Source organism: Lutzomyia longipalpis, chromosome 3 (assembly GCF_024334085.1).
Source record: "Lutzomyia longipalpis isolate SR_M1_2022 chromosome 3, ASM2433408v1".
Classification (NCBI taxonomy): domain Eukaryota; kingdom Metazoa; phylum Arthropoda; class Insecta; order Diptera; family Psychodidae; genus Lutzomyia; species Lutzomyia longipalpis.
Window position 1 is genome coordinate 827,707 of NC_074709.1, and position 15,375 is coordinate 843,081.

Here is a 15,375-nt window from a genome sequence, read left to right on the forward strand (position 1 = left end):
GCGTTGCACAGCTGTACACTGTTACACTTTTTCTAGAAGTTTTTTTTAAGAAAAAAAATTTGAACGTTATTCAAAACGGAGTCCTGAACGCGAAGGACACGTTGCAATCCGTGTCTACTGACATTTCAACGATTTCGATGACTTTTTTCAGATATATTTTGGCGCAAAATAACATTTTCCCACAGATACCCAAAATGGCCAGGAGATGAAATTTCTGTGACCAGATCTGCAATCTCTTGGCCACTTTGGCATTAAAAAGTGGCGGAAGCAATGTTTCCGGAAAGATTTTTTCAAGAATTCCCACAGATACCCAAAATGGCCAGGAGATGAAATTTCTATGACCAGATCTGCAATCTCTTGGCCACTTTGGCATTAAAAAGTGGCGAAAACAATGTTCCCGGAAAGATTTTTTCAAAAATTCCCATGGATACCCAGAATGGCCAGGAGATGAAAGTTCTGTGATCAGATCTGCAATCTCTTGGCCACTTTGGCATTAAAAAGTGGAGGAAGAAAGGTTCCCGGAAAGATTTTTCAAGAATTCTCACGGATACCCAGAATGGCCAGGAGATGAAAGTTCTGTGATCAGATTTGCATTCTCTTGGCCACTTTGGCATTAAAAAGTGAAGGAAGAAAAGTTCCCGGAAAGATTTTTCAAGATTTCCCACAGATACCCAAAATGGCCAGGAGATGAAATTTCTGTGACCAGATCTGCAATCTCTTGGCCACTTTGGCATTAAAAAGTGGCGGAAGCAATGTTCCCGGAAAGATTTTTTCAAGAATTCCCACTGATACCAAAATGGCCAGGAGATGAAAGTTCTGTGACCAGATCTGCAATCTCTTGGCCACTTTGGCATTAAAAAGTGGCGGAAGCAATGTTCCCGGAAAGATTTTTTCAAGAATTCCCACGGATACCAAAATGGCCAGGAGATGAAAGTTCTGTGATCAGATCTGCAATCTCTTTGCCACTTTGGCATTAAAAAGTGGAGGAAGCAATGATTCCGGAAAGATTTCGAAACTTTTCCCACGGACACCCAAAATTTTTTGGCCAAATTACTAAAAATAAGTGCAGATCCTAGTCAGACTGTGGAGTTACAGTGGATTTAGGATGTGCATTTTTAAATCCAGGATCTGGATCCACGGTGATGTATTTGTAGTTCCGCATTCTGTATTCACGGTGGACTTTGGAAATAAGACTACTGTGGATATATTGTGCACCCACTGTGGAGTTACTGCAGGAAATACGTCCACTGTGCAGCTACAGTGGACGCACTCCACACCCTGGAGTATTTGTGGACTCCACAGCCCACTTTACTGGGATGTAATTTGATTAACAATTTGCACCCGGAGAATGAGCTTAAAATGCAGAATCTCCAGAAAACAGATTACTTGTGATTTCATATTTAATTTCTTCCCCTCTATCGCTTCCGTTTCCCCTCGACGCATTCGCAGCTATGGCTCGAAAATGCTGAACCGTGAACAAGGGTTATGATTTAATTATCTGCCTGATCCGTAAATGCAACCGATCCATATTCATTGTGCTAAAGAACCCGAAGGGTCGTCACTGGGGTGTATTTATGTTAAATTCTAAATGGATTTATGGGAATCCTCGTTAACATATTCCGTCTGTATCATGAGTAGGGATGATTCTTCTCCGGCGTTCGTCTCAATTTTCAGCTAAGACAGAGGGGTCAGTTATATGCATGACACGGTGAAAATTGGTGAGAAAAAAATGAAAGAAAAATAATTATTTAACTTTTTGTGAAGTCATTTATGTTTTGTATGAAAAATTCACAAAATTCTTTAAAAGTTTGTCAGATATTCGGAATTTATAGGATCTATTCGGAATATTTGCAAAATATAAATCAAAATATGTACAAAATTGATAGAAAACCAGTAACATTGACTAAAAATCGGCAAAAATTATTAAAAGAGTTAAATAAAAATTTTGATAGATATGCATCAGCCCATATACTAACTTCTGCTCCGTTCTTCCAACATAGATCATCCCACAGAACCTCACCACAACTCCAATACTCCACCAAGCTATAAGGGTTTAGTCTTATCTGCCTTAATGAATTGATGCGAAATAAATCAAAAGATTGCGACAGAGCTGAGGAAAAACTTGAATAATATCATGGTTAATCATTGCGAGGGTGTCTCGCTGCTTTATCAAAATTTATTGACGCCACACAACCACCCCATCTACCCTAATTCTTCCTGCCTGAATGCATTTTGGGAGAATGAACAAAAAAAAAAGACGCAAATCCTTCAGTGTGAGAACACGAGCGTCTTGTAATTGCCGCCAAAACGGATGTCAGCATTTGTTGAGCAATTCGTTTCACATCCCTTTTCGGTCGCGTGCCACACAAACAATCATACGGGGAAGTCATCCTTTGCGATTCGTCTCAGATACACCGATTTTCATTCATCCCCCCTCTTTGGAATTTCAACAGAATAGAGACATTCCGCCGTGATTTAGCACGGGATGAAAATATGTATAAGAAGATACGTTCAGGGCGTTCAGGGTGACATAGTTAAGGATACAGTACTCACATTGTAAGTAGTTTAGTAATTGAGATGATTGATCTGTTTTACTGCGTAGGCATCAATCATATCACATTGTTGACAATGAGTCCTTTGAGAGGACAAATTTGGCAAATTTTGATAAAATTCTTTTAAAAAGCTTGCGAGAAGATCTTATGTAATAATTTTTTTATGATACTCTCAACAGTCTCAATATAATTTTCCGTATTTTTTTATAGTTCACTTTAAAAGATTTTATTATAGGTACGAAAATGAATAAGCTCCTTGAGACCATTTAAAAACTTTCAACGATTTGTAAACCAATTTTAAAGTGTTAACCCGTTAAAACAACTGTCGAATATTTTCAATATTTAAGTAATCTTTTATCAATTTAAATATATTTTTCACAAGAAAAACAACCCTTTTGTTTTTTCTTTCTATCCTTTCTTTATTTAAAAAAAAATCATCATAAAAATCTTTTAAAAAATAAGCCAAGAATTTATTGCCTTTGCAATTGACGCCGAATCCTCGCCCCGGGGATGAAAAGGAAATACAGGAGATATTATATCATATGGGGAGGGGGATGAGAATGTGTTTTGTGGGATCCACCCACGCCAGATTGATTTTCTAACTGTAGGCTATACTATGTATAAAACCGTCAAAAGAGGCGATGGAAGTTATTTGCATGCGAAATATGCGGAAATATTGAGCTGAGAAGGGAAATTCTCCTCGCCCCACACCTCTGTGAAAATTCCAAGAGCTAATTTTCCCTCTGGGGGAATGCGCAAAATAAACAGTTTACAAAAGTTTTATTGTGGCGGGCTAAAAAGCTCGCACTTCGCGGGGGGCGGCGGCAAAGTGGTTTAACACTTGTTTCCGCTACTTGACTTGAAAATTTGCACCGAGGGTGGATGTGATGGAATCATCCCCATCATTAGCTGTGTAAAAAGCATTATAGCTGTGCGCCAGGGCGGGAAAATGGTGCCGGAGGGCGACTCACCTCGGCAGGAGCTCAACCGCATTTTGCATAAAACGATGAATAAAATATGAATGACAACGTGTAATTAAATTGCCAATGTGTGTGCTTGTTGATCCCAAAAATGGGGGTGAAGGGTTTTTTGGGGGTAGAGGCACTTAGAGTTCACATGATGAGAATCGTGTGTGTGTGTGTGTGTGTGACCCCCTAGGGGAAATAATTGAATTTTCACTGCAAAACTGTTTGGAAATTCCAATCTAGACCACACACATATTACATCTTTCGGCAGATATTTAGATCACCCCCATCCGCACCCTCAAACGTTTAATTTGTTTTAAATCGATCAGAGCCAGGGGGAGTGTTTAAATTTTTTTTAATAAAATAGAAAAATTTAGTTAGATTTAAGTGATTTAAGCTGAAATTCCATAAAATAAATTTAAAAAATAGATTTTTTAAACATTAAATAGTTATTTTTACTAGTAGAATCAACATCAAATGATAAATAAACGTTAAATATAAAAAGAAACGTAGAACGTAAGATTAAAGAAATTTTCAAAAGTTGCTTCATCAATTCAACAGCGAGCATTTCTATCTTGGGAAAAATAGGGAAAGATTCTGATAAAAAGAATTAATTGTTATCAGAAAAGAATCAGAAAAAAACTTTTAAGAGCTCTGGAATAGTAATTTTCTTCTAAAACCCGTTTAAAGAAAGAAATAAAATGGCAAAATCTTAAAAGATTTTTCTCAGAATACCAAAAATCTTATAACTGACGAATTGTAAGGAAAGAAAAAAGATTCGTTGGTCCGATCGTGATGAAATTTGGTACAGAGTCTACTGTTACCAGGCGGTTTTTACCAACGACATTCATTTTCCCCCCAGAGGCCCCCTTCATAGCGCCCCCATATAAAATTCATGTTTTTTTGTTACTTTTTGAAATTGGCGCCCTTTTTGGTACATTTTGTTGAAGACCGCTATCCGTCTCCCTCACACTTTCAGTTTTTTACAGTTTTCTCGCGTTTTCCGCCGAGTTTTCACGGGAAATTGTGTTTTTTGTGAACAGGAAAACATTTTTGAATTTTTGGCATCAAAAATTCCAAAAGTCACGAAAATCCATTTCCGGGAAACAAGAGTCGTGTAAAATCCCCAACCGTCAAAATTTCTGCCCGTCCCAATTTTCGCACTTAGCGGCTCCCCGGGGCCGCGGGAACACCCGTAAGTGCTCCAGGAGTCCCAAAAATGCGTTCTAAACCCAAAAATTTGGGAGAAAACAAAAAAAAATCCTATTTTTGGATAAATAAAAAAAAAGTTCGTTAAAATTCAAATTTTATTATTTGGGCCAGACGTTATATGGCGCTGTTTAGTGATTAGCCATCTCACTCCAATTTCTGCCATTCGTCTCGCTCACTCGGTTTTCCGAGTCGTTCGTTAACACTTGGAGGACCCAACATTTGGCACAACGCGGAGGATCAAATTGGTAATAAGTACCAGTTGATAAAATATGCTCAATAATTAATTATTAATCAGTTTATTGAACAAGGATCGAAAGTTTCACTAATTCTCAATTTCCTTCAAGCATTCCTACATCGAATTACTAAATATTTAATTTAGAAAATCGTCACTGAAAAAAAATTGCGTAGAATCGATGCAAAATTGCCAATTCAAACGACTTTTTTAGCTACAATTTTACATAATTTATTATTGCGCCTAAATAATCACAAACTTTGATACTTTAAGTAACTTTTTAGTCACTTCCGGCAATAAAATTAGTCCACATTAATTATTTTTGACTGAAGAAAAGTGAACAAGAGCATTTAATTTGGGAAATATGGGGAAACATAACCTCAAAACAATGGCTAAAATGTATGAGATTTTGACTGGTAATGATTACCAATTTGATCCTCCACGTTGGATTTTGACTTTGACCTCAATTATCTTCCAAATAAAAGACTTTTCTCGAGATTTTCTTTCTTCTATCTTAAAGTAATTAAAATTCCCTACACATAGATGCTAAATTCATCGAGATAAGTCCAATAGATTTTATTCTGTGACGATTTTAAGGTTTCAATTGGTACCAATTACCAGTAAAGTCCTCCGAGTGTTAAAATCCACAACCGTCAAAATTTCCGCAGGCCCCAAATTCCGCACGGAGGAGCTCCCCGAGACTCCCGGAGCACCCGTAAGTGCCCAAGGAGCCCAAAAAATGCGTTTTATGCGTTTTTTTTGTCGAAATGAAAAAAAAAGTTCGTTTAGTTCAAATTTTATTATTTCATGCCAACCTTTCAAATGTTTCAAATACAATAAAAAACATTCAATTGTTCAGTTTTCTCTCTCCTCCATTTTACCTCCATGGAGTGAGAGAGCGCGGCGACTAATTGTTGACGGGCAGCATCTTGAAGAAGAAGAAGTTGTTTTTTGCTCCGCTTTTGTGCATCTTGTGCAGATTCTTGTGAAATTTTACCCAAAATCACACCGGAAACTCCCTCACGTTGTCGCAGATTAGCCCCCGGAGGTGTTTGCGAGTGAAATAGTTCGTGAAGTGTTGTGGAAAGTCCTTTTTGAAAAAGTTTTCTGACATGACGTCTCGGTAGGCCAAGAAGAAAACACAAGGCGCGACTTTGGGCGACGAAGCGCCGCGACATTTGCGTGCAGGACTTTTTGCAGAAGGCTTTTGGCTGGAAAAACTCCTTGAAAATCATTCAGTGTGTGTGTGTTGAAGTACGTGCGGGAAGATGTCTAATATTGTTCTGGACAAAGATACTTTCTTCCGGCGCATTAAGAAAATCTACGCGGAATGGAAGGTGAGTGTGACAATCAAACATTCCGGTGGCTGGGAAATTTTTGGTGATAGTGCGAGAGGGAGAGATGGGGGATGTGGTGGTGGGAAAGAGATGGAGTGTGTCGGAGAGCGGGAGTGAAGCCGCGAGATAACCTCACTTTTTTTCTTGCAGAGAGAATTTTATTTCATGATTTTTTGCAATTTTCCCGACTTTCCGGGGATTTTTTCTTGTTTTGTAGGATCCATCTGTGAAGCATGAAGATACGCTGACCAGGGTGGATTGTATTATATCAGCCGTAGGTACTGATGAGACTGTTTACTCAAAATCAACGGCTCTTCAGGTAAGTTGCGCTTGAGATTCCCGGAAAGTGTTCCGAAGATTGAGTTTTTCTCCTTCTTTTTGCGCTTCCAGACATGGCTTTTGGGGTATGAACTGACAGACACAATCAATGTTCTCACCGAAGATGGCATCTACTTCCTGGCCAGCAAGAAGAAAATTGAATTCCTCAAGCAAATTGAGAATACAAAGGAAGAGGATGTTCCACCAGTTAAGCTCCTCATCAGGGATAGAGTAAGTTGAAATTTTTATTGTTTCTTTGAAAAGAAGAATCTTAAAAAATAAAATTGTTTTCCAGACGGATCAGGATAAAGGAAACTTCGGGAAGCTCCTGGAGGCCATGAAGGGTTCAAAGAAGGGCAAATCATTGGGGGTCTTCCTGAAGGACACGTGTGGCGGGGAATTCTGTGAATCATGGCGTGCTGCGTTGAAGAATGAGAATTTCGATGAGGTGGACATTGGGGCCTATCTGGGCTACATAATGTGCCCCAAGGAGGATTCTGAGGTGTCAATTGTCCGCAAAGCCTGCCAAGCTTCGGTGGATTTGTTCAATAAATACCTCAAGGATCAAATAATGGAGATCATCGATTCGGACAAGAAGGTGAAGCACACAAAACTCGCCGAGGGCGTTGAATCAGCCCTCACGGACAAGAAGTACGTCACTGGTGTGGACAGTTCACAGATAGATGTCTGCTATCCGCCCATCATTCAATCCGGCGGGAATTACAGCCTCAAATATAGCGCCCTCAGCGATAAGAATTACCTCCACTTTGGGGCAATTGTCTGCTCTCTGGGAACTCGCTACAAATCCTACTGCTCAAACATCACACGTACCCTCCTTGTTAACCCTTCGGAGGAAGTTCAGAACAACTACAACTTCCTCGTGGATCTCGAGGAGGAGATTCTGAAGAAAATGACTCCGGGTGAGAAGCTGTGTGACGTCTACGAGGCTGGCCTGGCGTATGCACAGAAAACAAAGCCAAATCTCGTGGAGAACTTGGTGAAAACTTATGGGTTCGCCATGGGAATTGAATTCCGGGAGAGTTCTCTCATGATTGGCCCCAAGTGCACGGCTGTGCTGAAGAAGGGAATGATTTTCAATGTGAACGTGGGTTTGGCTAATCTCACAAATAAGGAGGCATCCGATAAGGAGGGGAAGGTTTATGCTCTCTTCGTTGCGGACACAGTTCTCGTCAATGAGGAGCCCCCTGTGACAATTTTGACGGGAAGCAAGAAGAAGATAAAGAATATCGGGATCTTCCTCAAAGATGACGAAGAGGATGATGATGAGGAGGAAGATAAGAGCTCCGAGAAGGCTCCGGAAATTCTCGGACGTGGCAAAAGGAGTACAGTATTGGAGAATAAGCTCCGTTCGGAGCACAGTGCCGAGGAGAAGCGGAAGCAGCATCAGAAGGAACTCGCGCAGGCACTCAATGAGAAGGCAAAGGAACGCCTGGCAAAGCAGGGAGGTGCCAAGGAGACGGAGAAAGTGCGCAAATCCACAGTTTCCTACAAGAATTCAAATCAAATGCCCCGCGATGCCGAAGTGAAGGAGCTCAAGCTCTTCGTTGATCGCAAATATGAGACCGTAATCATGCCAATCTTCGGCATCCCCGTACCCTTTCACATTTCCACCATTAAGAACATCTCACAGAGTGTCGAGGGGGACTACACGTACCTCCGGATAAACTTTTTCCACCCCGGCGCCACGATGGGACGCAACGAGGGGAATCTCTACTTCCATCCGGATGCCACCTTCCTCAAGGAGGTCACGTACCGCAGCACAAATACAAAGGAACCCGGAGAAATTTCGGCACCATCATCGAATCTCAATACAGCCTTCAGGCTCATCAAGGAGGTGCAGAAGCGCTTCAAGACGCGCGAAGCGGAAGAACGCGAGAAGGAGGATCTCGTCAAGCAGGATACGCTCATTCTGTCGCAGAATAAGGGCAATCCCAAGCTAAAGGATCTCTACATTCGTCCCAATATTGTTACAAAGAGAATGACAGGAGCTCTCGAGGCACACGCCAATGGATTCCGGTGAGTTCTTAACCCCGCATTGCCATGAGGGGATTATTTAAGAGTAAGAAAATCACTTTCCGCCATCTTGTGATTTTCCGACTTTTTCACAGAACTGCCCTAAAACACAAAGGTAGGTATTTCTCAGGATCTACTGGATGGATTTTGATGGGGTAATAAGCAAATGAAAGAGGAAGCATTAGCGGAGAATGTACCGGAACAGATTTTTGAATTTCGACTCAGAAGCAGAGAAAAGTAGACAAGTATTCTTATTGACTTTTCTCAACTTCTGAGTCGAAATTCAAAAATCTATTCCGGTACATTCTCCGCTAATCCTTCCTCTTTCATTTGCCTTTTATCCCATCAAAATCCATCCAGTAGATTCTGAGAAATACCTACCTTTGTGTTTTAGGGCAGTTCTGTGAAAAAGTCGGAAAATCACAAGATGGCGGAAAGTGATTTTCTTACTTAAAAGTTAACTTAAAAGTTTTACGATTTTATTTTCTTTATTGTTTTACAAAACTTTGGCGGTATTCTGGGATAAATATAAAGATCAAAATAAAGAAAAAAACCAAGATTTGGTATTCTAGTTTAAAATTCCAAGAAATTTTTAAGATAATCTTGGAAATTCAAAATATTTCAAGATTTGGTATTCTAAGATAGAGATTTACGGTCCAACCATAACCTAAAAATCTTGTTTCTCCATACAACTTCCAAGACTTTTAGTATTCTGAGATACGAATCAAAATCAAAATAAAGATTTACAAAATGAGCTGTCAAAAGAGACTTGGATAAAAATATTCCAAGATTCTGTATTCTACGATAGAGATTTACGGTCTTATTATAACGTAAATTGTCTTGGATTTATGTGAAATTCCAAGACGGTTTTGGGGTCCTTTGAAAAATTGGTTTTCAAATGAGGTAAAGGCAAAGTAAATTCAGAATGGGAGATATGAAAACTCTTGAACAAATAGGGGATGCAGATGCAAAATGACGGGTTTTTGCCAGATTTGTGGTCACTTCTTCTTGCTATTGATGGAGTGACCTCCGGATTGGGGATCTCATCCCCGGATTGTCACATTCTGGGCAATCCTGGAATTCTGGTGCAAAATTGTGGGTTTTTCGCCGGAATTGTGGTCACTCCTGATTGGTAATGATGGAGTGAACTCCAGATTGAGGATCTCATCCCAGGATTATCAAGTCCTGGACAATTAGGGGATGCTGGTGCAAAATTGTGGGTTTTTCGCCGGATTTATGGTCACTTCCTATTAGTAATGTTGGAGTGACCACTACTCTGGCGAAAAAACCACAATTTTGCACCAGCATTCCCTAATTGTCCAGGGCTTGATAGTTCTGGGATGAAATCCCTGGTCCGGAGGTCACTTTATCATTACCAATGAGAAGTGACCACAATTCCGGCGAAAAACAAACATTTTTGCACCAGCATTCCAGGATTGTCCAGGATGTGACAATCCGGGGATGAGATGCCTATCCGGAGATCACTTTATTATTACCAATGAGAAGTCACCACAAATCCTGGAAAAATTTTTTTTAAAAATTCCCCAGAATCCTAGGATTGTCCAGGATGTGACAATCCTGGGATGAGATCCTTAATCCGGAGGTCACTCCATCAATAGCAAGAAGAAATGACCACGATTCTTAAGAAAAATTCAAAATTTTGCAGTAGCATACCCCCCCCCCCCCCAGTTACCACCAAATTATCATAACTGGAGGCAGAAAGCACCTCTCCGACAATATTCATTCTATTCCCGGAGCCATAATGCCTGGGAATAATAGCCGAGATTATACAATCAAGGCTCATGCATGTACATAATGGTCATAAGGAAAAAAATTCCCATAAAGTGTTTAAATTTCGTTGAATTGTCATCCGAGAGCGAACGAGAAAGCGTAATAAAAAAATTTAATGCGTTAGAAAGAGATATCGCTAAAGTTTTCTTGGCGCAAAGCTGAAACCAAGAAACTGACAAGTAGGATAACGCAAATTTTGATTTTACTTTTCTGGATAATTCGTCGTAAAGTAGAATACCGACAGTCTTGGTCTTTATTTTGATTTTTATCTTGATCTTGAAAGGTGTCTCTATCCTAGAATACCACCCCTTATTTCCCTTTTCGTCGGAGTATTGTTCAGTTGTTCATCAGTTTCAAGTGTTCTGCGGAACTAGTTTCAGTAGTTTTTGTTATATTTCTTAAAGTTTCTGATCTTTTGTGGAATCAATTACGAATGTTTTACGTTTTGGAGCATTTTTTCAATTTCTTATGTTTCACAGGAAAATCGGAACTATTTTTTACGTTTCGTTGAATCTTTTATTGGTTTCTCATGTTTTGCGTAACCATTTTCAAGGTTCCCACGTTTTTTTTAATTTTTTTTCTATCTTAAAGACACATTTAAAAAAATTAATCTTTCAAGTTCTTTTCTGTTTCAATTGTAAAAAACAAGTCCAAATTAAAATATTTCTTGGGCTTTTAGGTATACATCAGTGCGTGGGGATAAGGTGGATATCCTCTACAATAACATCAAGAGTGCTTTCTTCCAGCCGTGTGACAGTGAAATGATCATTTTGCTGCACTTCCACCTCAAGCATGCCATTATGTTTGGGAAGAAGAAGCACATTGATGTGCAATTCTACACGGAAGTTGGTGAGATAACGACGGATTTGGGGAAGCATCAGCATATGCACGATCGGGATGATTTGGCGGCTGAGCAGGCCGAGAGGGAGCTTCGTCACAAACTCAAGACGGCATTCAAGAGTTTCTGCGAGAAGGTGGAAGCCATGACCAAGCAGAGTGTGGAATTTGATACACCATTCCGGGAACTTGGCTTCCCCGGAGCACCATTCCGGAGCACAGTTCTCCTCCAGCCAACATCGGGGAGTTTGGTGAATTTGACAGAATGGCCGCCATTTGTGATTCCGCTGGAGGATGTGGAGTTGGTGCACTTTGAACGTGTCCAATTCCACTTGAGGAACTTTGATATGATCTTCGTGTTTAAGGATTACGCCAAGAAGGTGGCGATGGTCAATGCGATCCCAATGAATATGCTGGATCACGTCAAGGAGTGGCTAAAGTGAGTCAATTTGTTTATTTATTTCTTCTTCTTCTTCAACTTTGCGTCTTTCCAGTTCGTGCGACATTCGTTACTCGGAGGGTGTTCAATCACTTAATTGGGCCAAAATCATGAAGACAATTGTCGATGATCCGGAGGGATTCTTCGAAAATGGCGGATGGACTTTCCTCGATCCCGAATCCGATGGCGAAGGGGAGGAAGGGGCTGGTAGTGAGGAATCCGAAGAAGATGAAGTGTACGAACCAACAGATGCAGAGAGTGAGGATGAATCTGAGGAGGATTCCGACTATTCTGAAGCTTCTGAAGATGATAGTGATGACAGTGAAGGTTTGTCTCCATTTTTTTTAAACTTGACAGAAATTTGACATTTCCTTACTATCTTTTGACATTTCTAATGTTTGACGTTTCTTTTATAACTTTTGACGTTCTTTGGTTAATTTTTCCTAACGATTGTTTTCTAATGTTTATCTTTTTTTCATTAGAATTCGACAATTTTGATATAATTTTTGGAGTTTATTTAAAAACTGTTAAAAACAAATTCTGTTCTGAATTAAAGTTTTTTTCAACTTTGACGTTTTTAATTTTTGACATTTTTATGACTTTGACGTTTTTTTTATAACTTTGACATTTCTAACGTTTTTTTAATTAATTTCTTTATTTCTAACGTTATATCTTTTGATATTCCTTTTTTTTTTAATCTTGAAGTGTCTTTCTTTTAACGATTGACGTTCATTTTCTTCAATTTGACATTTGTTTTGTAATTTTTGACGTTTATTTTGTTCACGTACGACTTTTATTTTCTAATGTTAAACGTTTTTTTTTATTTTTTGATTTTTTTGTACTTCTTTTCTAACGTTTAAGGTTTCTTTTTTAAACATTTAAAAATTCTCATATTTAATCAAATTGTATAATCCAAAAATTTTTTTATTTTAAAAAATAAAAAAAAATTCAATTTCTTCCCCATAGAATTGGGATCTGATGAAGAATCCGGCAAGGATTGGTCAGATCTTGAACGCGAAGCCGCTGAAGAGGATAAAAATAATGCGTACAGAGATGAAGAGAGAGGCAAACCATCGTCCAAACGCGATCGAGGCGGCCGTGACTACGATAAGCACAAATCCAGCAGCAAGCACAGGTAGGTTCCGTTTTTCACCCTTCCCCTCCATCCCCCCAAAATGTTTGTTCTCTTTGTCTTTTTTAAGAAAAAAAAAAGTAAATCTCTGAATGCGTTCTAATTTGTCAATCTTTCCGCAATGAATAGACGAGAACTGCATTCGAAGAATAAAAAGAAGAGCAATAGGCCGGACTATAGGTTTGTAGTTTGATGGAATTTAAAGTTTTTTTCTCCTTTGTTTTTCAATTCACGTTTTCTCACATTTTTTTCCACATAAAACAATCAAACTTTTGTCCAAATAGTCCTGGAAGGGTGATTAAAAAAATTTAAGCTCTAATTTTGCTTTCTTTGGAGCTTTTATTGGGGGGTTAAGAAGCACAAAAATAGATGTATGGAATGTCCTTAAGTTTGTGCTAAATCAATGTTATCAAAAGGTGATTTGGATGAAGTGAAGGAAAATCAAACAAAACTGAATTTTATTGTGCGTATAAAATGTGTTTTATTTGATCAATGAAGTGCGTATGAATGTGGTTGGATTTATGGCTGAAATTTCATAAAAACACTGATACAAAAATTATCGAAAAAATCGGTTTTATGCGTAAAAATATTTTCAACTCTTTTTGTTTTAACAATCAGAAGAATTGTTAATTTTTATACAATTTTTTTAGGTTGGAATTCAATTTTAAAAATTATTTTACCAAGTTTACCAATACTTCGTTTAATTTACTAATTACCAACATAACTAAAGAACAATTTTTTTGGGTTTTTGTTTATGAGTCATTAGAAAAAAAATCATTTCTTTTGCCATTATTACAAAAGATTTACCCAAATTTTACCTTGAAAAGTTTTTCTTTACCAAATAGTCAATTTACGAGTAGGGGAGGGCGGGGCTAATAAAGTCACTTAAGGGTTTAGAAAAAGCCTAAAATATCATATTTCCTAACTAGATAGAACATAATGATCTGAGAAAGAGTTGTAGAGCAGTAAATTTCCTAAAGAAATGAGCTAAACATTTCTCTTTATCCATTTGGGAAATATGATATTTTGAGCTTTTTCTAAACCCTTAAGTGACTTTTTTAACCCCGCTCTCCCCTACTTTTAGATATTTGTTTTTTTATTCTTTTTTAAATCTATTTTACTAATAATTTACTTGTTTTAATAATTCGTTAAGTTTACCAAATAGTCTAAATTGACGCCCCCGGAAGGAGAGAAATACTCCTACAAGAAACATTCTACATATTTTGTATCACAATTTACCAGTTCGTAAAACTTTCCGAATATTTCTGTTTTTTCTCATATTTTACAATTTTGTAAAATTTACCGAATATAAATTTTTTTATCACAATTTACCAATTTAGATTTACCGAAGACTAAAATTTTTTTCAATTCGATAAATCTACCAAATACACCAAAACTTTTGTTTCTCAATTTACCAGTTCGTAAATTTTACCAAATACTAAATTTTTAAATTTTTACCCCTTTCCATACATTTACGCAAAAATTTTTAAGAAATTCTTTCCTTATAAATATTTATTCTTTTCATTTCTTTGCAATTTTTAATTTTTTTTCCAGATGCCAAAATTAATTTAAAAAAAAAATGCAAAAAAGAAAACTTTATTATATTTACTTTTTGGTGTTTGTATTTGATATATAATTGGTTTGTGCCTATGCTTTTATAAATTCTTTATTTTTCCTGAGCTATTTGGACAAAAAAAAATAAACAAGAAAACAAGCCAAAAAAAAAGCGCTAAACACGAGAAAAATTTACAAAAATTTTATGCAAAAAAAAAGAAACTCTGAAAATATCCTTGCACGCTTTTTCCTTTCCCATGGAGAGGCGAAGGGAAGTAAGATGTGCCTCCTGTTCTGATGATCTGCTTTTTTGCAGTCACTCTTCGTCCAAGAGCAAAGGCGGAAGTAGCGATAAACACCACCGAGATCGTCATCACGACAGCAAGAAGCGCTCCAGGGATGAGAGTCGCGACAGTGGACATCATCGAAGTTCCAAGAAATCCAGGTAATGTGAAGATGAAAAGCAAAGAACTTTGGGTAAGTCCAGTTTTAAACAAATCTTTGTTCCTCTTTTGATTTTACAGGAAGTAGAATGTGCGGTGATGAGAGCAGCTAGATGAGATTAAGCATTGATGTGGAGAGAGAATTTATTCCTTTGGATCTTAATGTAAACATCATTTTAAGTTTAATTTTTTTCTCATATAAGTTGCGCTGTAATGCCCAAGTCCCCAATCCTTGTCCAAAAGGGAATCTTCTCCACGGAAGTTCCTGGCGGAAGAAGTCGGACGGATGATTTTGAAGAAGAAGAAAAAAAGTTTTTATTAATAAATGAAGAGCAACAACAAAAAACTCTCACTGTGAGGTCTTTGATTTAAGGGGGTTCTCTTTTGAGAGTTGGTGAAATTAAATATTTTTTTTGGGTTTTTCTTAAACTTGGTTTTCAAGTGTTCGTCACATTTAAAGACTTATAATTGAAGAGTAACAAAAATCACTTTCCGCCATCTTGTGATTTTCCTCAAAACACAAAGGTAG

At 38.0% G+C, this 15,375-nt stretch overlaps 1 protein-coding gene across 2 annotated transcripts; it reads left to right on the forward strand.

Moving 5' to 3' along the window:
- Positions 1-5,855: 5,855 nt before the first annotated feature.
- LOC129793952 (FACT complex subunit spt16) lies at positions 5,856-15,192 on the forward strand. 2 transcript variants are annotated; one of them, XM_055834492.1, is made up of 10 exons: positions 5,867-6,298; positions 6,516-6,617; positions 6,689-6,847; positions 6,912-8,653; positions 11,121-11,717; positions 11,773-12,044; positions 12,684-12,852; positions 12,979-13,029; positions 14,720-14,848; positions 14,928-15,192. In XM_055834492.1, exons 1-10 carry the CDS (start codon positions 6,230-6,232, stop codon positions 14,932-14,934), a joined length of 3,297 nt encoding a protein of 1,098 aa, XP_055690467.1. In that variant the 5' UTR covers positions 5,867-6,229; the 3' UTR covers positions 14,935-15,192. The 2 variants fall into 2 exon arrangements, with proteins under 2 accessions (XP_055690468.1, XP_055690467.1); XM_055834493.1 differs by lacking the exon at positions 12,979-13,029 and having other exon boundaries at positions 5,856-6,298.
- Positions 15,193-15,375: the final 183 nt, after the last annotated feature.